Below are 27,263 nucleotides of genomic sequence, written 5' to 3' on the forward strand. Positions count from 1 at the left end.
AAAAGCCATGAAATTACAAATGCAGATACAATTACAGTTGGCAAAGCAAAATACTACCTCTCCTAAAATGGCCTAACAAGGATTTTCACAATGCAAAAATCTTCTATTCCTACAGCTCGTCAGAGAGGGAAATCAACACTAAAGCTCTTACCTTCTTCGGTAATGTGTGAGATTCCATGCAACAAAATACTTCCCTGCAGGCTTTAATAAAGAGTAATAGCAATCAAGCCTTCAATGAATATTGATTCTAACATGTGAGTTTCATAATACACACTACAGCCTTCTGCCTTTATAACTTTTCATAATAAACAGATCAGACTAAAGTGTTCATCTTTGACTTGAGTGGCTTGACGTCATACCAAACTCAGTTGTGCTGCTGTAGCATGTGTTTTCACACAAGGCAAAAGGTGCAGTGCAAGCCCTTTTTTCAGTGGAAGCACGCATCTGCCCAATTAAATGATATACTCAAGGAAACCAACAGATGGCTGGCACCAAAGCCCCTATCTGAAAAGTACTTCTGAAATCTTTTTTTCTTTTAAGCACATAAGGTACAGATACAGTTGCAATGTCAAGAAAGACCTATACAAAATCAGTTGACTACCCACGAAGGTGTAAAAACTTCAGACAGGGAAGTTAATGCCAGTGACGTGTTTAGCTTTCGTTAAATGGCCCCCAGGAAACATATTGCTCCTAGTGGCCATATGCACTGAAGGAGTAGATGTTTGATGGGGACATATCTTGCATTCCAGAGAACATTCGTATTACAGAAAGGGCACTTGGCGTCTATTGCCTTAATAGACTTATTAAACAAGCAGACATGTATGTTACCTGAAACAAATCCCTCATTTACATCAGTGAGTGGCCTCATTAAGAATGGGAATCCTATCTGGTCTGGCTCACATTCACATGCCCAGAGCCCAGGCACCTTTGCATGGGGATGGAGAATTTAGACCATTAAGTTGTTAGTGTACATTCTGCGCATCCCAGGTGGCTTGCGATGGCGCATGGAGGGTAACATGGATCCCAAGTACACCACCTGTTTACCTCCTGAAACTGCAATTCTCCCAAAAGCATTCAGACAAAGCCTCAACCAATGGGCAATTCCTGTCAGTTACCCACATCCAAGCAAATCCAGGGGCGAGCAGCCTACTCACAAATGAGGAACCCTGCGCCCTCCGCCAGAGGAAAGGCGGGCTCCGATCAGGGTGAGTGCACCGTAGGACTGCATCCACCCTGGTGGGGACCGTCTGTCCATTCCACTCCAAATCTTGGAGGAGCAGGTGCTGTAGCCCGTATGATGAAAGTGAACTGTACTTGAATGGCACATTGCGTCATGAGCAAACACCAGCTAAGCACTTTTTTGCGAAATAAAAAGGGTTAGCTTTAAGTTGGCACGCACAATGCTACTAAAGGGACAGTGCCTGTGTATTAAATATTAATTGGGCATCCTATGTCGGAGTGTGATGTGAGCGGTGTCAGCAGAGGCCTGTGGTGCATGGGTCATTACTGAGCAGCTGTGAATGACGCCACTGAGATCCAGGATCATGATGTATTGCTGTTAAAGAGATACCTTTGTCAAAGACAGATCAGAACGCATGCCAGTAGAGCCACAGGCCCTCTTGATCACTAGGAAAACGTGTTTTTGTTGCTGCCTATCAAAACAGAGATGATGGGAGGATGAGCGGTGGATTGGAAGGACTGCAGCGAGATGCTACTCGTCAGCTCAAGCACCCTCTTCCAGAAGTGAAAGGGCAGTGGTTTATCTCTGATCCATTTTTACCCTCAAATCCTGTAAAGCGAAATATTCAGAATGAAGGTTCCAATCTTCATTAGTGTATTCCTAATTAGCACATGCTTATTATGAAAATATTATGCTAAGTAGAGAAAATGGGTTCAAAGAGCAATTTGCAGCACACTGTATTGGATCATATTATTAGGCAACTAACCAGGCCAGACCAGCATTCTTTTGCTATATACGCGAGGTACAACAAATGTAGTAAGGAAAACAAGGGGACCCAAATAAGTGAACCTGGGGTAGACTAATGTTTTTGGTAAAACAATGGTTCTTATGTGGCCAAAAAGGTCCAAGGAAGGAAGGGGTGTCAGAATTAGTAACAATGCGCTAGAGTCGAGATAGATAATAAACATCTCAGGGAGCGATAAGTAATGTGAACAGGGACATGTAAGTCAAAATATCGTTTGTTATTTATTTTATGAAATTATGCAAGAAAAAATTCAGGTGCTCACATAGTAAAGTGACAACACGTGTGACGTGCTATGTGGGGGTGACTTTAAAATATAAACATCGCATTGACAACACATAGGAGAACTCCTCAAGAATAAACTATACAAAGTGTACAAAGTTCTTGTTGTAGGGGTTCGACGACGTTTCGATCTCAGCTATTCGAGATCATCTTCAGGACATAGCAATTGTGAGCAAACTGAATTCAAAACCGAGCAGTGTTGGGGAGAAAGGTAGCGAGACAATAAGCAGAATGCCACACGGGGCATGAATTCCTGTAACTTGGACTTGAAAGTGTGGAGCTATTCCAACTGTGACTGACGTCCGCACTTGAGGGTGCTAATGAGTTTTCAGATGTCATACCTGCTTATGGGATGGGTGTGCGTCTTCGTCCATGTCTCTTCTTCATGTTATTGTCATTGATTAAGGGGTGTTTACCTTTGCTACGTTTGGTATGGGTGTCAGCCCCATATCCATGTTATTAGTCTTCACAGCTTTGCTGTTCACCCTCTTGCTTTTGGGTTATGGGGTGTTTTCCCCATTTATGTGTGTTGGACACTTCTATGTTTTTGGGTGTGTTTTGGGTGTCAGTCCCTCCACTTTGTTTTGTGTCCAGTGTGTAAGCCGCCCCGCGCCTCACCTTGTCACCTTCTCATGTTGTGTATAAGTCGCCCTGCGCTTCACCCTGTGCTTTTGCGTCAACCTGTTCTGTGTAAGTCACCCTGTGCTTCACGTTGACGTTATGTGTGCATGTGGCACACTGTGCTGCATCTGCGTTTTCTTGTGCTGCACATGTTCTTGGGTGCCTGTCCCATGCAACATTAGTCTTTACCCTGCTTAGCCTATGGGTTAGTCTGATCTTTGCATGGTCCCTTACATGAGGGGTGGTGTTTTGGCCACAGTCTACTTAATTGAAGAGTACTTCTTTGGGGTGCAGTTCACACATAGAGTTTTAGTCTTGGGGTACGTCTCCTCTTTACTTTCATTGTGGTTGTTGCTCACTTTGTATCTGTGAGCTGGTCTTACACTACTTACTTTTACACTTTTTATTCTATGTTAAAGGAGGAGGATGGTGTTAGTGTGTTTTATCATTTCATTCTCCTTTCCTCCTTTGTCTGTTTTCCCTCTTGTGATGTGGTTTTACCACTCATCCCAGGGTTTATGGACTGTGTTCGTCATTTGTACATTGCTGTGTATAGTTTTTTCATTTTATTGTGGTTCTATTTATTTTTCAATATAAAAGGGAGAGGATGTTATTCTGTTATGTTCCCTTTCACCTTCCAACTAGCTGCTCAGTGTGAGTGTTCCGTGTAGAATGTTAGTGTGATTGACATGAGTGGACTGCTTGGGTGTCTGGTGTGAGTGTTGTCAGTTGGGAGATGGGCTGAGCAGCTAGTAGGCTGCTCCTGGTGGGGCTTGCTGTAACTTCTACCTATGAACTTAATAAATCACAACAAACTCAACTCGGCTACGTCTACTATGTCTCCTGAACACGTGGGGCCAGCCCATTACGCTGTTCATATTTCTTATCGCTTCCTGAGATATTTATTATCTATCTCGACTCTAGCGCATTGTCACTAATTCTGACACCGCTTCCTTCCTTGGACCTTTTTGGCCAAATAAAAAACACTAATTTTCCAACAACAGGTAAAACAAATGAGCCTGCTGCTAAATTTCTTTTTGGTAGGCTACGAGGCGACGCACAGCGCTTAGCAAATCTGGAACTGGGTCACCATTACTGTACTACAGCATAGCAGAGTGACGTGCAGCAAATGACAGATTCTCCAGCACCCACTTCGTTTTGCGCACCGAAGACTTTTGATTTTAATCCACTAGAAGTTTAAAATGGCTTTTAGCACAATACCATACAACATCACATAACTCCTTTTATTTAATAAGGCATGGTTAACACTGCCTCTGCACCTTGCAACTGGATAGTAGGAGTAACTCAATGTAATGGCAAGATGAGTGGATAGACAAACGTTGTCAACAACCTCTTATAGCCTAAGGAGCAATCCCCTTTTTCAGTGAACTCCAATACCAAAAAACAACTGCAGAGTCATTTTGGGTAAGCTCATTTTCATAACATCCAGAATCATTTCTCTGAAGGAAAACTCGTTGCATGCATAGCGTACCTTTCTGATGGTACTTTTTTCTGGCACGATTTTCCTAGGGGGCTCATCGTTAGTACAGTCTTCTCTCTCCGAGGAATTCTGTAGAAGGAAAGGAATCCGCATTTCATTTTTCTCATTAATATCAGGAGTTTTCAGTGGTGGCCACATCCTCTTGGACAAATCCTATGAGAGCTTGATCAACACAATACGCTCGTTAGAAACAAAGATTGTTGTAGCCACTAAATATATCTGACGGTTAGAACACTTACCTCACAGAAGTACTTCTACTTTCTGAGAAAAAGGAGGGAGGGCAGGTGAAGTGGTGAAGGAAAAAAGCGGTACAAGGATCACATTTAAAAAATGCAAAGTGCATATTTTCTCACACAGCTTGAGGGAAACCAATATAGCACCAACAACAGCGTCAATAGCATGCTATTACAAGGTATCCTGCACATGCCCCACTGTTAGCAAATGGTTTATCTGGAAGTCATTGTTGCTATTAAATCCCAGACCTTTGTTACTTAGCTATAAAAATTCACTAGCCAATGTGAAACTGAACTGCTTAACAATGTGTTCGACTTAAATATATTCAGCACATGATTCATTTCGGAGCATTCACATTCAGTACATTCATGACAGAAATGGAAGCAGAATGGGGAGTTTCTTCCTTGCAAGAAAAATATTCCCGCAGCAGAGACTGCTAAATTAAAGAACGTTTTGCCAATTTAGTATCAAAAAGTAGAGATTATTTTAAATGGCTTCTAGACTGAAGTTGCAGAGGCCTGTTTCGCATTAATCATATAACTCTATAATTTGCTGCTTCACAATAGTGGCACCCTCACAGCCTCTTGCAGCACTTAGATCTCAGTACCAGAAAGTGGAGGAGTCGGATGGGACGGCCTAACTGAATGCTTGTAAAATTCAGCTTACATGTGTGTAATAGATGGTTTGGCCACATACCCCGACAAGTAGCCCTAAAGTCATATTTTTAATAATAAAATTAATTCATGAAAACTTTCTTTAACATAAAAATGTTGTATGAACTATTCGACAGTAATTTATTTAAAAACATCTATTACTAAAAATGTTCCTCGAAAAAAAATCTCGACCTTGGAAAAAATATTTCATCAGAACTGGGATCAATATTCCTGAAATGCAACATTTACGAATGTAGGATACTCTTAAAGTGGAGGTGTGAAGGGTCACGAGTCCTTCCCTCTCCCTTCTCATTATCGAATTACCCTCTCCTTCCCTCCATCCTCTGCATGCCTCTCTCTGAGTGGTGCCTCCTCTAAGCCGCATGACTGTCTGCTTTATTGTCTAGTATTTTATTTCAGCAGAACTACCCACTCCTCATTTAATAGACCACAACCCCCTCTTTGAAACTATTTCCTGCATCCGAACAATTCTAATCTCATCCCAACGATTTGAGTGAACTGACATAGCTCCCACTCGTGATTACACCTACCTTCTATTAATCTAATATGCCACAAAGAAACAGATGTAAACACACAGCACTGGCTTCCCTGAGAGCTCCAGACCAAGCCCATGACCAATGAATACTGTCTACATCACGAACCAGTGTGCTACTCGCTTACAGTGCTTCACCCCTCATCAGGGGAAGCAAGCAAGCACTATAAATGCAATTACAATACAATACAATGCAGTGTAGTGTACTGTGTGGTCGTAACAAAAGCTGTACCGAGTGAAGAGGCAGAGAAGACATCATGCACTACAAAGTTAATGCTGCAAAATCCTTAATTCTTTTTGGTATTGTCAGTGAGGGTTAATGGGAGCCTCAGATCGGAGAATTCCAATCTGGTTGGCAGATGGATAGGTTTGTTAAAACAGCATAACTATAACTTGCCTCTGGGCAGAGCTGAGTTCAATATAACATCTCCGTTGAGCCGAACCATTCCGCTCCCTAGCATAGGGGGAGACATCATAAAAAAGTTCATTTCCGCGCCTTCTTTTATGCTTGTATGAAAAGCTGATTGATTGCCCTGGTGTGTCGGGCCCTCTACCCCTCACATTTCCACTGCTGTTGTAGATTTTGCATGCTAATATAATCATTCTCCCTCTCGAGACATTAGCAAATAATCAAATGAAAAACAGGATCATAATTTACTGAGATTCGGGCAATTCTCTATGCAAATTTGACTTGTTATTGCCGCTGCCTCGTTAATCTATCTGAATGCCTTTGACAAACTCCTTTGATTTATGAACTCGTGACAAGTCCAATGTGTGTATATTTTGCTCGATTGACATTATCATTAAGAGTGGGTGGACGGCGCGCGCATGAATGGCTGATTTTATTCGCTGGTGTCTGCTGCTCAACAGCTGAGCGTCTCCCTCTCACAAAGCCCCAGAGCGCCGCGCTCTTCGCATCCACCCGTCCATTCATCATCTCGATGTTAATTGGCCCAGGCTTTAAGCAAATTTCCAACACGCTTTAAAGGCGCCATGACACTGATTACTGACCCTCTGCCATACGGCGCCTATTGATTAACCTGACAGAGATGATGAGCTCAAGGGAAACTAGGTATGCGGACCTCGGAAAAATATCTAGAAACGCCCCCCGCCACGGGAACGCGTCCTGCCATCAGTAGGGCTTTCCAGAGCCTGCGCGACGTCGGTCCTCACAGATAATTCGACTTTCGACGCAGGCAGGCCTTATGCGATCACTCTCTATCCTTGAACAATTCTAGCAACTGATTACTATTCTAAATAACCCCGGTATGTTGTTTTATTATACCCCGTTTTATCACGTTAAGCATTTTAGTAAGTGTCGTATGTAAATATTCAGGTCTGGACAGAATCGTTTTCTTCAGGCTCCTGAAATGGCAAGAATTGGTGAGTTCGACGCATGGCGGGGATACGAGGTCGGGGTGGGGGTAATATCCGGCGTCCTGGGAAAGAAGGACCAGTGTACTGGGATGGTATATTCTCTGACCCAAATTAGATCACAAAGTTTGCACATTTTTAATTACACGCATTCATAAATATGTAGAATTGCCGGTTAATTCAGTAAGCCCTGTTAGCAGCACAAAGTAGACACAACGGAAATTACATGCTAGTCCCGTGCCTTTTAATTCAGACAAACCTAAATATAAGGCACCACCCACACATATTTTGCTTTCTGACTTCCTAACCATAAGCTAAAAAAAATCAACAACGCAATTAGCAACCGAAGGAGCAAATCATGTAATTGTGAAAGTACATTTACATGTAAATTTCTCAGTCTCATCTTCCACCTGTAAAACGTCTCCCTGTGTTTATGGCTGCTAATGAATTATATTACAATGAGACAGGTCTATTTTAAGTGCTTTTCAAAATTTAATGAACACCAAGTTGTCTATAATTATGAAGCACTGTATGTATTTATTCGGTAATTTGCAGCTTCAAAGAAAATGCAGCACATGCAACAAAACAATGTGTAGAATAGATGGAGAAGGTAGGGAGGGTCTCTTCTTGATTGGTCAAGGGTGACCAATCAAGAAGAAGAAATTATGAACACAGTCATGGAGAGTAGGCACTGCTGGAAGAGGTAGTGTCGAGCGTAAAAGAGGTTGGTAGAAGAGCAATTTGCTGGGACGAATATCGCAATGTGACAAGCCAACAATCGGTGGCCTGGGCCATGCAAATTTTCATACCAATTAATTTTTTATGTAACAATAGTTCATAAACTTGGCAGGTATTTTTTGCAGAGGAAACAGTTTAGTCCAGAATAATGCACATGCAAGAGGGTCCAAGGGGGCAGGGAAAGATAAAAAGTGTCACCTAAGGTGTTCAATAACCATGTTGATGGTACAGTGGGTTTCATAAAATTAGTTAGATGCTAGCGAGGGATTCAAACCCAGATATTGGAAAGAGAGTGATGTGTAAAACAGCAATCTCTAACTCATACTTACAGTAAAAGAACAGTTCAATTTTAATGTAATTTGCCATCACTAATGGCTTGTGTAGGGTAGTGACGAAATACCTAATCATTTTTCAAAGTGAACTAAAAAAGTTTGGCAGTCATTTACCTTACTATGCTCAAACTGTCTATACATTTGCTGACAAGGGTCACACAGCAATATATCCAAGAGTGTGTGTGTGTATATATATATATATATACGGTATGTGACGCCAACAGCTAATTTCTGTCAAAGACGAGACGAGACCCAATTCTTGGTGTTTCTTAGAAATTTATTTTGCCCAACACCAGTTTGCCACGACGCGTTTCGGCTCTCGTGGAGCCTTGATCACATGACGCAGTACAACGGCCAAATCACCATTTTTAAAGTGCACGAGTGCTTAATAGACATAGAAGACATACTTTATGCGTGAGTGCACAATCTGATATTAACACAATTCAAACATTTAGCAGCACTGTGACAAGAAAGTAAATAGAATAAATTCAATGCAATTCAGTACTCATGTTGTTAAAAAATAGTTCACTTTGCAATTACTGTATGAATACATAACATAAAGCACATTTCTTGGTATAGAGGAACCATTGGTGCAGTTACTGAACACTAAAAAACGACTAGTCTGCATGTAGGGGGTCACCATATACATAACCATGCTAATACCCCAGTTTTTGTTCATGCACCTATATCAATAGCCAACTTAAACTCATTTTGCATAGACGAGTATAACTTTTGCCAACTGTGGGCATACCTCATATTATTATCAACCGTTTGTTTAATAAAAACAACAATAAGATAATTATAAAACACGTATAAAAATATATCTATATATATTCTCAATATGCCGTAAAAAAATAAGCTGGTTAAATGTTAAAAACACTATATAAATATATGGTTTTGGTTAATAATGCCCATGTGGGCAAGACCGTCCTCTGTGCAAAGTAGCTAATGGTTTCAGTGCAAATTGGTTGAATGTGCATCTTCACGCATTGAAGTGCAAGTAACATTAGTTAAACAAAAACAGTTGTGCTAAAGAAAAAGAAAGGTGATTAAAAATGTGATCATAATGATCTACCTGATGGAAAATGTGGAAGATAAGGGAATTAGGTTAATCTAATAGAAAAAAAGATGGTAAGCATTGTTCAGTATAGGACTTAGAGACAGGAACCCCATAAAGTGACACGGTTAGAGGTATGTGTGGCAGTCTTCACTCTTGTTGAGCCCATTAGGCATCTTACTGTCCAGTAAGATGATGTAGCGGGTCTCAAGCTTACGAAGCAGGCCTTCCCTATCGCCTCCCCTGCGTTGTGGTGGCACCCAATCAATGACATAATAAGTAAGGCCCTGTGGATTCTTATCGTGGACCAGTTCGAAATGTCTTGCCACGGGGTATGTGGGATCAGCATTGATGATGGCCCTCAGATGTTGCAATATTCTTTTGTGAACCTGGGGCCTAGTGCTGCCTACATACCTGAGCCCGCAAGGACATTGCAAGACATAGACAGCAAATTCTGTTTTGCAGTTGAGCTTCTCTCTGATCTTAAGTGGGACTGGCGAGAAAGGTATTGTATACTCAGATCTGCTGCTGCCATTTTTACAGGCCTTGCAAGTTGCACATTTTAAAAACCCCTTGCTTCCTGCAAGCCATGTGCCAGTGGGTACTTCGGGGCTGCTGGAGACCAAACTCGTCTCCATAGACCTAGCTTTTCTATAAGTAATATTGGGCCTGACTGTCACCAAATTACCAATTACAGGGTCACTTCTGATGAGAAACCAATTGTTTTTTACTATATTGCGAATGGTTTTATGCTGATTACTGAAAGTCATTATCAGTCTTGTTTCATTCTCAGCCTCAGCGTGACTGATTTTGCCCTTGGCTTCCGTTGTAGGCAACAGAAGCTCTCTCTCAACAGAGTTGGCCCTCTTTTGAGCAGAGTTGATGGTAAGCAGATCATAGCCTCTGGCCAGAAATCTAGATCTGCACTCATCTTGTGCTTTGAGACAGTCAAATTCATTGCTACAAATCCGTCTGATGCGGAGCATCTCCCCATAGGGGATGCTCTTTATCAGGTGGAGAGGGTGGTGACTGTGGGCATGTAATAAGGTATTACCTGCTGTGGGCTTCCTATGTAATCTGGTGTGCATTTTGTCATGATCAATGTACACCTCCACATCCAGGAATACAATCAATTTTGAACTTATTGTACTAGTGAAATGCAAATTCAAGTTATTTACATTCAACTGTTCAATAAATGCCTCAGCATCTGCTTCAGAACCCTCCCAGATCATAAACAGATCATCAATTTTAACGCCACCAACCTTTGACCTTGAGTTCCATGGTGGCTAAAAAGTCCACCATGAGGACCTGCTCCTCCCAATAGCCCATATGCAAGCAGGCATAACTCGGAGAGAAGCAGGCCCCCATTGCCACACCTCTAGTTTGTAAAAAATGTTGATTGGAAAACAAAAATACATTATTTTCTAAACACGATGAAATCATTTCTATCAACATATTGGAGTGTTCTGTACAATTACTCATTCTTTTAGCAAGGTAGTGTTTGACTGCTCTTATTCCATCCCTATGATGGATACTAGTATAGAGGGATGTGACGTCTAAAGAGATCAGGAGGTAATTAGGTTGCCATACAAAGTTGGAAAGTTTGTTTATCAGGTCCCCTGTGTCCAGAATGAAAGATGGAAGTGCCCTGACATACTCTTGTAGAAAGAAGTCAATGTATTTGCTGGTATTCTCCAGGAGACTTCTCTTAGCCGAAATAATCGGCCTCCCTGGGGGTTGCTGTTGATTCTTGTGAATCTTGGGAATGAAATAGATCACAGGTGTGACAGGATGTTCATTTTTAAGGAATTTAAATTCATCCCAAGAGAGGAGACCCTTACTTCTCCAGGCCATCAATTTGGTGTAGTAGTCATTCCTTGCTGCCTGTATTTCCTGTGCATTAGTTCTCCTGTAGCACTCCCTATCGTTCAATTGTTTTAAAGCCTCTTCCATGTACATTGTTCTGGGCCAAAGGACAACGTTTCCTCCTTTGTCAGATTGTCTGATAATCAGTTGTTTTTGTCCTCGCAATTTCTTAATCAGTCTGTGATATTGAATGTCACGATTGTTATACTTTTTCTTTTTTGTTGCTTTTGTATTTTTTATTCGTAATTCCTTCAATTCACTGGAGACTCTGTCATGAAAAATATCAAGATTGTCTTTCAGTAATAAAGGGCAAAATTTGGATTTCGGTTTGAATGCGGTCAGAAAGGAGGAATGCGCCACTTCGGGTTCACCTCCCAGAGATTGCTGAGAGATATCATCTTCCTCTTGTTGGATATCGAGGAACTCCTGTGTTAGAGAAACCCCAAATTGCGGTTGACTGGCAGACGGAGTTTGCTGAATAGTTAGAGAGGTGCCCGCGTTTGTTCTGCGAGTGCTATAATACTTTTTAAGCTTTAGCTTGCGAACATACTTAAACAGATCAATCCGCGTGCTGGCATAATCAAAATCACTTCTTGGACTAAAAGATAAACCCAGCGATAGTATGGCTGTTTCACTGTCGGTTAGTTTGGTGTTACTTAAATTGACCACAGTTCTAGAGTCACTTAGTTGGTGGATTGATTTTGTTGCCACTTGGATCTCTGCCTCCTCTGTCGCCCTCCATTGCCTCTTCCTCTTTGAGCATTTCCTCCTTTCTGCACGTTTTGCATTGAGTTGTTTGCGCCTGCTGCTCGAGTACCTGAGCGAAGCGTTTGCCTGCGATTTTGTTGCACCGCTGCCATTTCCTCCGCAGGGGTAAACTTGCGAAACCCCACTCTTCTCACTCGTGTAGCTTCATTATCCGATTCGCTATCAACTTGTGAGCTGTTGCCAGATATAGATGACATCTCCATCATACTACTAGTATTGGGCTGGCTTGAGGATGCTGTCGGGGTGTTCTCGGTGCCATTAGGTTGCTGTTGTAATTTCAGATTATCAAAGGCTCGAGAAAAGGTAAAAATCTGCCCGTGTTCATAGTCAAGCCTGTCTCGCTGAAATTTGTATGCTTTGCGCCGTTTGATAATTTCCTCTTCACGTTTTAAACGTGCTTCCATTTCTTCTCGGTATTTCATGATTATTGGTGTGCCTGGGATTTTCGCTAACTCAGCTTCCAATTTCTCAATTTTAATCATCAGCTTATCCCTGTCACTTTCGGCATATTGCACCAAAATCTGCATTAAGCGTTTGGAAGAATCTAAATTACAGAGCGCCCAGTCCGTTAGCATTTGGGGATCCGGATCTTCATATGATGGCGCTAGCATTAGTCGCAGTCCCCGAGGTACTCGTCCTACCTCCAAATAGCCAGAAAGGGAGCTGTGCTCCCACCACTTCGCCTGTTCGTTTTTATAGCACTTTTCTAATGCCTTGAACAAATCTTTAACAGTTTGACCCGCTTCTGGTGTCGAAACTGTATTAACCACTAAAGCGGACCCCCCAGCCGAGGAGTCCGTAAACATTCCCTTAGAAGCCTCCACACGGCCTCGTACCGCGTCGGCAGACATGGTGTATAGAATACAGGGCAAAGTCAATTTGTTGCAAACAGGGGTACAGAACTCTCTGAATCCTACCCGTCAATGCTGGGCAGTCGACCCCTTGCTCCACTCCACACAGGACTTGCTGGGGGACTCCGGCGAGAGCGATAGTACTCCCGGTGCAGCTCCAGCTCCCAGTCGACCAACGCCGAACTCCGACCTGGATTCCGCTTCCGTTCTTCCCGTCGTCGTCACCGGACAGTCTCCGCCTCTCCTGGGGCTCCGGCGGCGTCTCCTACACGGAGTTGCAGAAGTGCTCCAAAAACCAATGGAGTCGTAGCTTCAAGCCGCTCTAGCCCAAGCGTGGAGGGGTCTCGTCGGCTCCAGGGAAGCAAACCTGGATATACATACGGTATGTGACGCCAACAGCTAATTTCTGTCAAAGACGAGACGAGACCCAATTCTTGGTGTTTCTTAGAAATTTATTTTGCCCAACACCAGTTTGCCACGACGCGTTTCGGCTCTCGTGGAGCCTTGATCACATGACGCAGTACAACGGCCAAATCACCATTTTTAAAGTGCACGAGTGCTTAATAGACATAGAAGACATACTTTATGCGTGAGTGCACAATCTGATATTAACACAATTCAAACATTTAGCAGCACTGTGACAAGAAAGTAAATAGAATAAATTCAATGCAATTCAGTACTCATGTTGTTAAAAAATAGTTCACTTTGCAATTACTGTATGAATACATAACATAAAGCACATTTCTTGGTATAGAGGAACCATTGGTGCAGTTACTGAACACTAAAAAACGACTAGTCTGCATGTAGGGGGTCACCATATACATAACCATGCTAATACCCCAGTTTTTGTTCATGCACCTATATCAATAGCCAACTTAAACTCATTTTGCATAGACGAGTATAACTTTTGCCAACTGTGGGCATACCTCATATTATTATCAACCGTTTGTTTAATAAAAACAACAATAAGATAATTATAAAACACGTATAAAAATATATCTATATATATTCTCAATATGCCGTAAAAAAATAAGCTGGTTAAATGTTAAAAACACTATATAAATATATGGTTTTGGTTAATAATGCCCATGTGGGCAAGACCGTCCTCTGTGCAAAGTAGCTAATGGTTTCAGTGCAAATTGGTTGAATGTGCATCTTCACGCATTGAAGTGCAAGTAACATTGGTTAAACAAAAACAGTTGTGCTAAAGAAAAAGAAAGGTGATTAAAAATGTGATCATAATGATCTACCTGATGGAAAATGTGGAAGATAAGGGAATTAGGTTAATCTAATAGAAAAAAAGATGGTAAGCATTGTTCAGTATAGGACTTAGAGACAGGAACCCCATAAAGTGACACGGTTAGAGGTATGTGTGGCAGTCTTCACTCTTGTTGAGCCCATTAGGCATCTTACTGTCCAGTAAGATGATGTAGCGGGTCTCAAGCTTACGAAGCAGGCCTTCCCTATCGCCTCCCCTGCGTTGTGGTGGCACCCAATCAATGACATAATAAGTAAGGCCCTGTGGATTCTTATCGTGGACCAGTTCGAAATGTCTTGCCACGGGGTATGTGGGATCAGCATTGATGATGGCCCTCAGATGTTGCAATATTCTTTTGTGAACCTGGGGCCTAGTGCTGCCTACATACCTGAGCCCGCAAGGACATTGCAAGACATAGACAGCAAATTCTGTTTTGCAGTTGAGCTTCTCTCTGATCTTAAGTGGGACTGGCGAGAAAGGTATTGTATACTCAGATCTGCTGCTGCCATTTTTACAGGCCTTGCAAGTTGCACATTTTAAAAACCCCTTGCTTCCTGCAAGCCATGTGCCAGTGGGTACTTCGGGGCTGCTGGAGACCAAACTCGTCTCCATAGACCTAGCTTTTCTATAAGTAATATTGGGCCTGACTGTCACCAAATTACCAATTACAGGGTCACTTCTGATGAGAAACCAATTGTTTTTTACTATATTGCGAATGGTTTTATGCTGATTACTGAAAGTCATTATCAGTCTTGTTTCATTCTCAGCCTCAGCGTGACTGATTTTGCCCTTGGCTTCCGTTGTAGGCAACAGAAGCTCTCTCTCAACAGAGTTGGCCCTCTTTTGAGCAGAGTTGATGGTAAGCAGATCATAGCCTCTGGCCAGAAATCTAGATCTGCACTCATCTTGTGCTTTGAGACAGTCAAATTCATTGCTACAAATCCGTCTGATGCGGAGCATCTCCCCATAGGGGATGCTCTTTATCAGGTGGAGAGGGTGGTGACTGTGGGCATGTAATAAGGTATTACCTGCTGTGGGCTTCCTATGTAATCTGGTGTGCATTTTGTCATGATCAATGTACACCTCCACATCCAGGAATACAATCAATTTTGAACTTATTGTACTAGTGAAATGCAAATTCAAGTTATTTACATTCAACTGTTCAATAAATGCCTCAGCATCTGCTTCAGAACCCTCCCAGATCATAAACAGATCATCAATGTAACGCCACCAACCTTTGACCTTGAGTTCCATGGTGGCTAAAAAGTCCACCATGAGGACCTGCTCCTCCCAATAGCCCATATGCAAGCAGGCATAACTCGGAGAGAAGCAGGCCCCCATTGCCACACCTCTAGTTTGTAAAAAATGTTGATTGGAAAACAAAAATACATTATTTTCTAAACACGATGAAATCATTTCTATCAACATATTGGAGTGTTCTGTACAATTACTCATTCTTTTAGCAAGGTAGTGTTTGACTGCTCTTATTCCATCCCTATGATGGATACTAGTATAGAGGGATGTGACGTCTAAAGAGATCAGGAGGTAATTAGGTTGCCATACAAAGTTGGAAAGTTTGTTTATCAGGTCCCCTGTGTCCAGAATGAAAGATGGAAGTGCCCTGACATACTCTTGTAGAAAGAAGTCAATGTATTTGCTGGTATTCTCCAGGAGACTTCTCTTAGCCGAAATAATCGGCCTCCCTGGGGGTTGCTGTTGATTCTTGTGAATCTTGGGAATGAAATAGATCACAGGTGTGACAGGATGTTCATTTTTAAGGAATTTAAATTCATCCCAATATATATATATAGATAGATAGATAGATAGATAGATAGATAGATGTGTGTGTGTGTGAGAGCGAGTATGAGTGATCGTGTGTTTATTTATTTAAGAAGCCAAATTGTGTCAAAATACACATTTGACACACTTGGCTGGGCATAGCTGTAGGTGCAATGAGCAAGTAAAAGGTAAAACAATCCTCAATTATTTGTTTTTTTCTTCTCTGTGAGCAGTACTGGACTCATATCAGACGCAGGCATGCAGAGTTGTTCTTACCTTGGAAAGTGAGCTGTACTGCATCCATCAAATAGAAGGCATTGAAACACCCACATAACACAAAACGCCAGGTCTACAACATCTTCTTCCAATACTCCTGAATTTAAATAGGAAGCACGTGGCCCAGGGTGGAAATTACAATTATGATTCACAAATTGCAGTCTTTTACTCCATAAGTTATGTTTTAACCGGTACCAATTACAAAGCAATAATACTCCCAAGCTTTATATGTATTCCCTATTTTTTTTCCAGAGACCGCATACATTCAATTATGCTTTTGCCTACATGTTTATTGAAGCTATAATGACTAATGGGGAGCGCATTTGCTGATAGTTAATACCCTGGTGGAAGTTGACTGCCTGAGGCAAGTGCCCTTGACTCACTAGGGCATTAAAGAAAACGTCTAAAGCAGAAGGCAAGCCAGCTATAAAAGAAAGCCAAATAGCAGTGCATTGTAAAGGCTGTTAGCAGACCTGAACTCCCCTGCCACAAGAGTAGCAGCATTTTCCTGACAGTTAATTCACTTGGTAGCCATGTCACAAGGGAGGTATGTAGCCAATCAGACTAGACATTTAACATCCCACTGAGCAAGGGCACAAACCTTCAAATTAAAATATTATGCCCATTTCATTGTGTCATTTTTAATGTCGAATATTCTACATGATATGGTGCAACAGACATCAATATGATGATAGCATTGGAGACTTTGAAAGCATAGTTTGACCGCACTCAGAGAGCTATACATTAAAACACAACCCTGTGTGGCAATTTCATGACCAGAGACAACGAACACAGGGCTACTCGTGGCTTACGAAGCATCAGTACATTTCAGTTCATAGAATTACGGCTTTAAATTTAAAACACGAGGCACCCAAATGCACCAATGAAAAACCACTGTAACGCAAACAGAGAAGTAATTTGCCAACTCCTACAGGTACGTTTCTTTACTTCCATGCTAACAATTATTTTATTGAGGTACAATTAAAAAGGATGTGTTAAATCCCCTGCTTTGTCTACCAACCTCTCCTGTTGATGTGAAGTGGCTGTGGTAATGTAGGTATTATTCTTTTTTTAAAAACATTTCTAATGTAAAATCGAGATAAAAAAATTATCCAGTGAAAATAATGGATCCATTAGAAACGATTTGCAATTATCTGTGTCTCATCCACAAAAAGCAACATTGACCAAATCATTTTCAAAAGAAAAATGCCTGTGCTTACATTTGGATTGAGATGCTATTGCAGCAAAATTAGTAGGTGAGTGTTTTTACTAGCCTATGGTTTTTTAAAAGAAAGTGACAAATTAAACATTGAGAACAAACAGGATGATTCACTAAAACGGAGACACAAAAATAAAATATGAAACCATTAGGACTCCAAAATGAAAAAAAGCCCATCATAGTTATTAAAAAAACTGTGTTGTTTCCAGAGCTTGAACGTCTGTTCTTTATGTAGCCATGAAGGGCAAGATATATTTCAATAAATCTATTTAAGTTCATCAATTTCATTTTGACTTTCAATGTAGAGAACAAAAAAACAGGGAGCTCTAATGTCTGTCATGTGGAAAATCAATTTGCAAACAAACTTTTTTTATTTCTTTAAACTTTAAGTGATTGACATATTTTTGAGAAACTCGAGAGAATTAATATTTTTTAATGTGAGATTAAAGAAAAGAGAAGCTCAACGTTATAAGCATAGGTTTTCTTACAGCTAGATACCAGAGTCCCAAAATGTTTGTACTTTAAAGTAGTATTTAAAGGAATCAAGGTGTCCAATTGGTTATGCAAACGTCCACTAATGCTACTTTCAAAGTATCCCAATTATGCCTCTACAACAACTATCGTGCTTTGAAAAAATTATAGAGCCAGACAAAGTAACTTCCTCAAATGCAATTACACGTTCTTTTAAAAGGTATGGAGTAGTCCACATATTTCTTAGTATTGAATAGAGATGTCTGCAATAGGATTGGTGAGGATGGGGTTTGAGATGAAAAGTAGTCCTAAAATGTACCTATTGGTAGTTATCATGTTCTAAACCAAAACCAAAATAAAAAGAGGATTTAAAATCTGGCACTAATGATGGTGAAGCGATAAATGGTTGAGAGATTATAACGAATGGTCAACCACAGAAGAAATTAGACTGATGTATGTTAGAAAAGCTTATAGATGATTTGTACTTATGGAAAATGCTTTAATGGAAAACAATTTCCACACGAGGACAGAAACCTTAAATGATTCATAACAATATGAAAAACACTGAAAATGTATGAAAAATATCTAACAAAACCATAACCATGGAGCTTGTTGTCCTTGGAACCTCTTACTCCTATTTTCTAACAGGGTGCACAGGACACCCTTTCTATGACATCAAACTTAAAAGACTGAGATGGTATCTGACATCAGTTTATTATAGCAATAATAATAATACAATCTTTATTCGGCATACAGAAATACCATAAAAGATACAATATATCAAAAGTAGAAAGGTTACAGGTACAGACTTTAAAAAAACAGTTAATCAATCTGGGTTCTGCATAATACAACTTCAACCATTAAGTAATGCGTTTACACATCACATATGACCTATCCCTCACCCCTCTAATTCATCTTCAAACTTGGTTTGGGGCTATAGCACACCATAATTTAAACGTAACAGATAGAAAGGAAAACATTTTTAAAAAAGTTCAGTGTATGTAGATGGCAAGCGGGAAATCTATGGACTTCCGTTTGCCCCTTGTGGTCCTTAATCTAGATGCAGCCCTTAAAAAGTTAGTGGTACAAAAAAGTGTAAAAACATCTGTCACCAATTTTAAAAATAACAAGGCCACACGCGCTTATCTAAATCTGGCTTTCTTTAAAATACCCCTCAGAAAAAGACTTCTGGGGTATGAATAAATTGGGCATAATAAAACGAAATGAAGGGTGTCCTGTGGAGACCTGTGGTCGCAGCCACAGGGCCCCTTCATTGCTATTGACGATGTGAACCCTGCCGGCTCTGCTAGTACATGATGCAAGAGGTTTAACCTGAACCAGGTCATCAAGAATCTATCATGGGCACTGCTTAAGCAAGACAGGTATGGTTCAATGCCCTCCGAAGACTTAACTACTAGGTGTTCTCTCACCGACTGTTTGTCTAACTCTCTGTTTTCCCTAAGCATCAAAGCATACTTGAGGAACCAATCCTTGACCAAGGCCTTATCCTGCATGCTCATTTTAGAAGGATTACTGAATAAGTCTACACATCCCATTTTCTCAAAGGACGCCTTAACATATTTTAGCCAGGGGATGTTTAGCCCATGGTCAAGGGAAAGACAGTCTTCTATAACCTACCTGCTTAGAGCGCCCTCTTCATTAGCCCAAATCTTTACCCAACAAACTAGGGGTTTGACTGCCATCCTATCCGTGATGTATCCAACACCCAATTCTTCATGGATAATATGAGCTGGCATGCTCTGGGGGACTCTTAACAGGCACCTGAAGTACATGTTCTCTTCGATTTGCAGTTTGTTACCCTCAGTAAATCCCCACACTTCACTTCCATATAGCACTTTAGCACAGCACATGGAGCTATATAATCTCAAAATCTGCTCTGGGGACCAGCGTCCTAACCTATGTGCAAAATTCATTATTGGTCCTGTACATCTGGTCATAGCTAGGCATTTCTCTTCTAATACATATTTAACATTTAATTGGCCATCAAATAAAATCACCAGATATGAAAAGGACTGTACCTTTCCTAGACCGTGCGATCCAATTGTGTGGTTATAGAATTTACCTGGCTTCTTCCCCACATCCATAACATAGGATTTTGCAAGATTGGGGGACAAGTCCAGGTTCTCCATGAATGACAAAACCATATATTAGGAGATGTAGACCTTTGGGGGGTACAAGCGAGGAGTACCGCATCGTCTGCCTGGCACTTCGGGCTGGACTGTTCCCATGAGGCACAGGGTCAGACTGATTTGCATATAGCCATATCTGAACTGGGGTGGCAGAGTGGGCTAAAGAACGGTGATGGATCAAACCCAGATCTTTTGACTGGGAGTGAGTGTTTGATTGGTTCAGATGCTCCGTCCATCACCACCCCCTTTTCTACCACTTTTGGCCGCCATAAGTGTGGCAGGGTATGCTCAGACGTGAGTCCCTTGCTCACTTTGCCACTGGATTCAAGCAAGCCGGGCTGAAGACGGCTGGAATGCCAGAAACCGGTCCTCGGAAGCTTGTTTCCGGTCCAGGGAAGGCATGGCTTGGCAGTTCGGGCTGGACTGTTCCCATGAGGCACAGGGTCAGACTGATTTGCATATAGCCATGTCTGAACTGGGGTGGCAGAGTGGGCTAAAGAACGGTGATGGATCAGACCCAGATCTTTGGACTGGGTGTGAGTGTTTGATTGGTTCAGATGCTCCGTCCATCACCACCCTCTTTTGTACCGCATCGTCTGCGTAGAGCAGAACAGGAATCCCATGGGTACCTATCCTAGGGGTGTTTGCCTGTAAAGTGCTTAGTGCACGATCAAGACCATTTATATATAGCATGAACAAAAAGGGAGCTAATATACAACACTGTCTGACCCCGCAGGAACAAGTGAAGGGTTCTGTGATTTTTCCATCCTGGCTATATCTGACCGCAGCCGTAGTATTCAGCTGTAGGGACTTTAAGATGTTAACGAGCCCCGGGTCCACCCGAGCCCGCCCATAATTTTCCACAATTTACTCTATCAAAGGCCGCAGTCAGATCCATAAATGCCAGATACATCGTCCTTGGATTGACCACTGTGTATTTGGCTGAAATAAGATATAGGTTGAGGCATTGATCGGGGGCTAGATTTCCCTGGCGTGAAGCCAAATTGGACATCAGTTATGGCTTGATGCCCCTCAGCCCAATCTGTCAACTGGCTTAAAACCACCTGCCCTAAAACCTTCGCCGACACATCAATAAGAGAGATCGACGATAACATTGTGGACTATCCTTGTTACCTTTTTAGGTTTCGCCTGGGGCACGGAGCTCCTAGCTCCGCACCCAGGAGAAATCTTATGTCTCTACAGTGTACTGCTTAGTCCCGCCCTCTGTTCCATTGGCTAGCTCCATAAATGGAGGCTAGCCATTGGAACAGAGATCTGTCCGTCATGGCCGGACCAGATTCGTGGGCGTTCCTGCATTTTTTTCCCTCTCCACCCTTTTTGCATCGTCATCGGGCGGAGTTTCGTTTTTTTTTGGTGTTTGTTTTTGTCATTATGCCGACCACGGCCGCCGGAAGAATTGCAGGTGAGTGCCCGTTCCCGCTGTCCGTGTCCGCCCCCCCTCCCGCTGTCCGTGTGCCCGTAGGTGTTTGTTTTTTGGTTATGCTTATTTCTTTAGAGAGGTAGGGGAGGCGCCCAATCTGTGCTTTCCGAGATCTTCCCACGCGCCTGTTTTAAACACGTACGCGAGGGAAAGCTGCTCTGCACCGTCCGTAATTGCTCTTTATCCACTTCCCTGGTTCACACGCTGATGGCGGGGTGGGGTCGGGACAGGGAAACCAACCCGTAGATCATAGCACAGGCCGCCTGCTTCCCCGATCCGATGTCTGCATCCAGAACCTCCCGTGTAGCCGCCCGCCCCCACTCCCGCTGTCCGTGTAGCCGCCCGCCCCCCCTCCCGCTGTCCGTGTAGCCGCCCGCCTCCCTCCCGCTGTCCGTGTAGCCGCCCGCCTCCCTCCCGCTGTCCGTGTGTGTCCGTGCAGGCGGCTCCGGTCCCAGCGTCCATGTCCCAGTGTATCTGGCCTTAGCACACCTAGTTGTTATGGGTCTAGTTGTTAAATATGGCAGTCTGTTCCTATTGGGCGTTGGGCGCGCGGACAGCTGTCAGTGTCTGCGTATATAACTGACGTCACGGACCTTGGTCTTGGGACACACACAGTGACTATGTTCAGTCACCGCTCATCGCAAGCTCTTTCACTTGACAAATAAAGTTTCTAAAAATCATTCCTTACTTCTGGAATTTCTTCACCATCTACATTACACAACACAACCTGTTCTACAGTTCAAAGGATCTTCTGTTTGAAATCATCTTGCACGTGGAACAGGAAGCTGTTGTTCATAAGGATGGCTTGCTGTAGACAAGATCTTCTTGTGCGAGGTTGCTGCACCAAGAATTCTCGTATTGCCCAGAGACCCCTCCATATAACTTTCAAAAACTAAGAACTTTTTGGCAGTTCATAGAACTATTATCGGACAGTATTTCACTGGTTGTGGCTCCTATGCCATTATTCAAAGACAGTTACTCTAACAATTGTCTGTTGTGATCATTAAGGGAGGGATAGGTCTGTCAGTCTTCCACTTATAGATTAATTTATATTACTCCTCTATTCATCCAGGCACTTTTAGTATAACATAGTTTTTAGTTTTTCATACCTTTAGGACCCCCCCTTACCAAGCCTAGCTGAATAGTACCTGGGGAATTTTATATTAACAATTACTCATTGCCATTTAATGTGTAGTTTTTCATAAGTGCTTATAGGGGTCCAAGGAATTTACCATGTTTGCTATAACTCCTTTCAACTGTTGTATGTATGAGTAGGAAATTGTTTAATTATTTCTCCCATAAAAAGGGAGATGTTATGGGTCTAGTTGTTAAATATGGCAATCTGTTCCTATTGGGCGTTGGGCGCGCGGACAGCTGTCAGTGTCTGCGTATATAACTGACGTCACGGACCTTGGTCTTGGGACACACACGGTGACTATGTTCAGTCACCGCTCATCGCAAGCTCTTTCACTTGACAAATAAAGTTTCTAAAAATCATTCCTTACTTCTGGAATTTCTTCACCATCTACATTTCACAACACTAGTTTTAGCTGTTGTAGTCTTGCGTTTGCTACATTTATTTCCATGAAGCTTTAATACATTTTGCATACAACAGGTATGCAAGAGTCACAACGCCTTCTGCCTCCCGCTGTCCGTGTAGCCGCCCGCCCCCTCCCGCTGTCCGTGTAGCCGCCCGCCCCCCCTCCCGCTGTCCGTGTGCCCGCCCGCCCCCCTCCCGCTGTCCGTGTGTGTCCGTTCTTTAACTCTTTGCATGAGCGGCGGAAGAAGGAAGAATATTGCCAGAAGGCTGTAAAGTCCCTTGTCACGTTATGTTCTTGAGCCACTAAGCAGCAGACCACATGAGGTCATAAGAAGGGCCTGAGGTAACAATGGAAACCAGGCTTTAAAAGGACAGCTTGTAATTTCAGTCCTGCCTCTCAATGTGTCACTCATCACAAGATAGCATCTATATCTGTGAACTAAAAAAAGTTTAGCTGTGTGGGCTGAGAGAGCTGTTGGCAATGTAAATAACAATGCCATTTATTTATAAGTAAAAAAAAAAAAACGAAATGTCATGAGCAATGCCAATAGCTCTAACTTTTCCAAAAGCGAAACCATTGCATTGTAAATGCTTGTTTAAAGATGTGGACAATCGTGTCTGTGGACCAGGATGCTGGCATTACTGTGTCCACTGCTGCATTTATGACCCTAGTCAGGATGGACGCCCATAAATCCACGTTGCTTATAAAGAGGTCGGGAGGGATCCAATCTGGGCCCGAGGCCTTGTTCCTGGTTAAACCTTCAATTCCTATTTTTACCTCGCCTGTACTTGGGTGATAATTATAGAGCCCTTTCAAGTGTTCATGCAATTGCGCAGGCAGTATGTTATTGCTTAGCCCGGGTTTGTTAGCATCTTGAAAACAGGGCTTATTTATGACTCTCCAAAAGGCAGTAGAGTCATTTAATACCATTGCATCTGTCAGATCTTCCCAAGCTTGTAGTTGTAATTGACCCTTGCGTCCCTTGACAGCTACCTTGTATTTTTTTTCGGCAAAGGTCACCCGGTCCCTGTCTCTTGGCGAGATTTGTATGGCAGCTTTCAGCTCTCTTAGAGCGCGTGAGCATTGTGGATCAAACCATCTTGGGTTGTCCGTTTTGAACTTATGAGCTGGGGCTCTCAGCAAACTGTCAACTATTTGCGCTACGCCCCTGAAAGCCTCAACTAATTCTGCCCCTTCCACTTCTCGAGCTAAACACCTTAGGACAACCTGCTTGCCTTCTTTAAGAAGGGATTTATAAAAGGCCTCACCATTGACCTGTGTCCACCGCAACCTCCTGCCTTGGTCCGTAGCCCTAACCACCCCCCTGCACTATGGGGTACCTGTGGCGGCATGCGTCAACAAGGGATAAGGCCAGAAGATTAAAAGCGCTGTAAACAATACTGAAACCGAATACACAGTTTTTAAGTGATGCAGAGACAAAGATGTAATCAATAAATGAGGCACATCCTCTTCCCTTAAAGGTGGGATGAACCGTTTTATCCTGCTTAACAACTATTAGATCCATCGTGAGTTAGCGCATGCGTATTTAATAGGCCACTGAGTTCCCTTCCCTACTTTGTGTGCTCCAAATGCAGGCCGTCATTGAGCGTACAAGATGACCAGTCCCCATGGGATGCCCTCAGATTTGGGCACATATGACAATTAAAATCACCCGCTAAAACCAGCCGTAGCGCCATCAGCCCTCGCTTCCGTGTCTGGGTGAGTCTGGTGTTCAATTTGTGCAAGCCAGCAGAACCCTGTCCATGTGATGTTGCATTATAAAAATTTGTGAGAAGTAACCTGTAAACTTTATTAAAAAATGTGAGCCCCTGAGCAACTTCTGAACCCCAAGCCAAAACTGACCATCTTCCCTGTAATGTAAGGTCTATGAATATAATCAACCCTTCCCTCGCTCTCCCTGACACTGCCTTACGTGCTGGGCAAAAAAAGGTTTTATATCCCTCTAAGAAAAACTTGTTGTTTGCTGGTTCCCATGTTTCTTGTAAATAAATTATCTGGAATTCCTATATATAAAGTAGCCATTGTTCATTCTCAAATTTAGTGGATAAGCTTGCTATGTTCCAAGAGACTATTTTTATTTCTCTCCCGTAGAGCCTTTCTGCACTAGCTGTTACCTGAGAACTACTGGTTCTAATGATTACGTTACTTATACAACTTTCTGTGTGGTCAATTACATCCTTGTGCTCGCAGGTGGAATGGCCTTAAACTATCCCCCGGATGATCTCATCTCCCCTTCCCCTTATATCTATATTGATCAAGGGGGTATCACATGCTCTATCTACTTCCCCCATTGGACCTAGTCAGTCAATGTCATTTAGGTCTCTTTTTTTTTTTTTGCAGTTTTATATAGCGCGAACTTGACCTGAATCGGGTATCAGAGCTTAAGTCAAGTCATGGATATTTGTATCACGCACACACAGCATTCCCAGGAGTCTCATGGCACTTGCAGATGGCTCTGACAAAGAGATGGTGAGGTAATGGCTTAGTTTTTAAAAAGCCATGTCTTCAGCTTTTTACGGAAGCAGCTGTGTTCGGGGGTGATGTGTAGGTGTAAAGGCTTTTTATTTCAAGATGCCGGAGCAAGAAAAGAGAAAGAATGACCCCCTTTCCTGGCAGTATGAATTCTGAGAGGAGTAAGCAGTGTCTCATTACTGGATCTGAGCAGTCTGCCTGGCATACCAGCGTAACTTCTGCGACCAGTTTTTAGGACCATTACCATACATTTGCTTATGGGTCAGGCACAGCATTTTGAAGAGAATTCGTTTTTTCACTGGAAGCCAGTGGATAGCTTTTAGACTGGGAGCAGAGGAAGATCTTTGCGGAAGGTCGAGAACCAGCCTGGCTGCGGTGTTCTGAAGGACCCTGAAGCCTGTTCAGAAAGCTTTCATTGATTGAGAGCAATAGGGCATTACCATAATCCATTCTGTTTATAATAAGACCCTGTTTTAATGGTTTTCGGCCTTCAATAGGGATCCATTTGAAAACCTTCCGCAGACTGCGCATTATGCCAAAGCAGATGCCGGTTACATGATTTGGTTCTTCATGGGCAGTTGGTTATCCATGTATACTCCGAGATTACGGACCATTTCCTTGGGTGTCGGACAAGGGCCTAGGTTGGATGGCCACGAATCATGAGTCCAATGCTCAGTGGCCTAGCCAAAGAGCATGATCTCCGATTTGCTACATTCAATTGAAGGTGGTTGGCCCTCATCTACTTATCAACATGTGTTAAATAATGTTTAAAATGCTGCTTGGTTTCGTCGTTTTTTTTAAAGTCGGTCTTACTCTGGCAGCTTTCCATATTATAGGAAAGTCCGCCTCCGAAAGTGACTTGTTAAATTAGCCAGTTAATCTTTCCAATAATGCCGGGGCAATATTGGACAGAAATAATGGCGGAATAGGGTCAGTGGGGGAGCCCGATTTTATCTCCTGCAAGACAGAGGCGACTGACTTGCAGTCACATTTTGCAAAATCATTTAGAAAATAAGAAAGTCGGGTAAAGGGCCGGAAGGATCTTCAGGATTGGTGCTATTGTGTTGAGATATGAGAGAGTGATGAATAGCTGTGATTTTTTCCTCAAAGAATCTTGATAGACAATCAGTCCAGTCTTGGGTGGCAGGTATTAATGGCTGATTGCTAGGAGTAGTGAATTTCTTTAAATTTTGATGTAGTTCTTTAGAGGAGTTTTCTGCCTTATTTACATAGCACCAGTTACGTTACATGAGGACACACATTCATTTTTGTTAGGCAGGGGGAGATTAAGTGATTTGCCCAGAATCACAGGATGTTCAGTGTAATTGTCGAGACTCAAACCCAGTTCCCCAGATTCAAGGTTGACCGCCCTAGCCGTAAGGGTTTTTGTCGACACTGTATGAGCCCACCAAAATACACCCTGCTGTTGACCCAAATAGCCAAATCGTTGACTAGGGTTGGCCAATGGTCTATAAAAGAAACCCAGCGGGAGCAGTTTAATCCCTGAATCCACTTCAGCTGGATAGAACCCGCTGCTCTGGGAAAGAATCTTTCACACAAGGTCAGAGTGTCACAATCATGCAATCCCCTGAAAAGGCTTTCCTGCTTCTACCGATCCAGGACACCCTCCTTGCCATCAGAATGTGTCTGTGATCTCTGATATTAAACCCTGCATTCCTACACATCCAATGCGCCACCTTATTAATCAGTTGTGTCGTGGATTCCTCTTTTTGATTTATATATGCTTGGACACCAGTTAATACAACTGAATAGGGGCATGTGGCTCGGGTAAATCTAAAACTGGTAGTCCTGGAGTGCTCTCC

At 42.5% G+C, this 27,263-nt stretch overlaps 1 protein-coding gene across 7 annotated transcripts in view; it reads right to left on the minus strand.

Annotated features, from left to right (window-relative positions):
• Window positions 1-27,263, minus strand: part of BTRC (beta-transducin repeat containing E3 ubiquitin protein ligase) — a 1,125,814-nt gene that overhangs the window by 621,212 nt on the left and 477,339 nt on the right. For 5 of the 7 annotated variants that reach the window (XM_078643626.1, XM_078643630.1, XM_078643629.1 and 2 more), the window contains one exon: window positions 4,378-4,455. The exons of the other annotated variants lie outside the window; for them this stretch is intronic. In XM_078643626.1, the coding sequence (XP_078499752.1) occupies window positions 4,378-4,455 (78 nt within the window). The remainder of the gene's footprint in view (window positions 1-4,377; window positions 4,456-27,263) is intronic. 7 annotated transcript variants of the gene reach the window in all.

The sequence above is a fragment of the Lissotriton helveticus genome, chromosome 5_1 (assembly GCF_964261635.1).
Source record: "Lissotriton helveticus chromosome 5_1, aLisHel1.1, whole genome shotgun sequence".
NCBI classification, from domain to species: domain Eukaryota; kingdom Metazoa; phylum Chordata; class Amphibia; order Caudata; family Salamandridae; genus Lissotriton; species Lissotriton helveticus.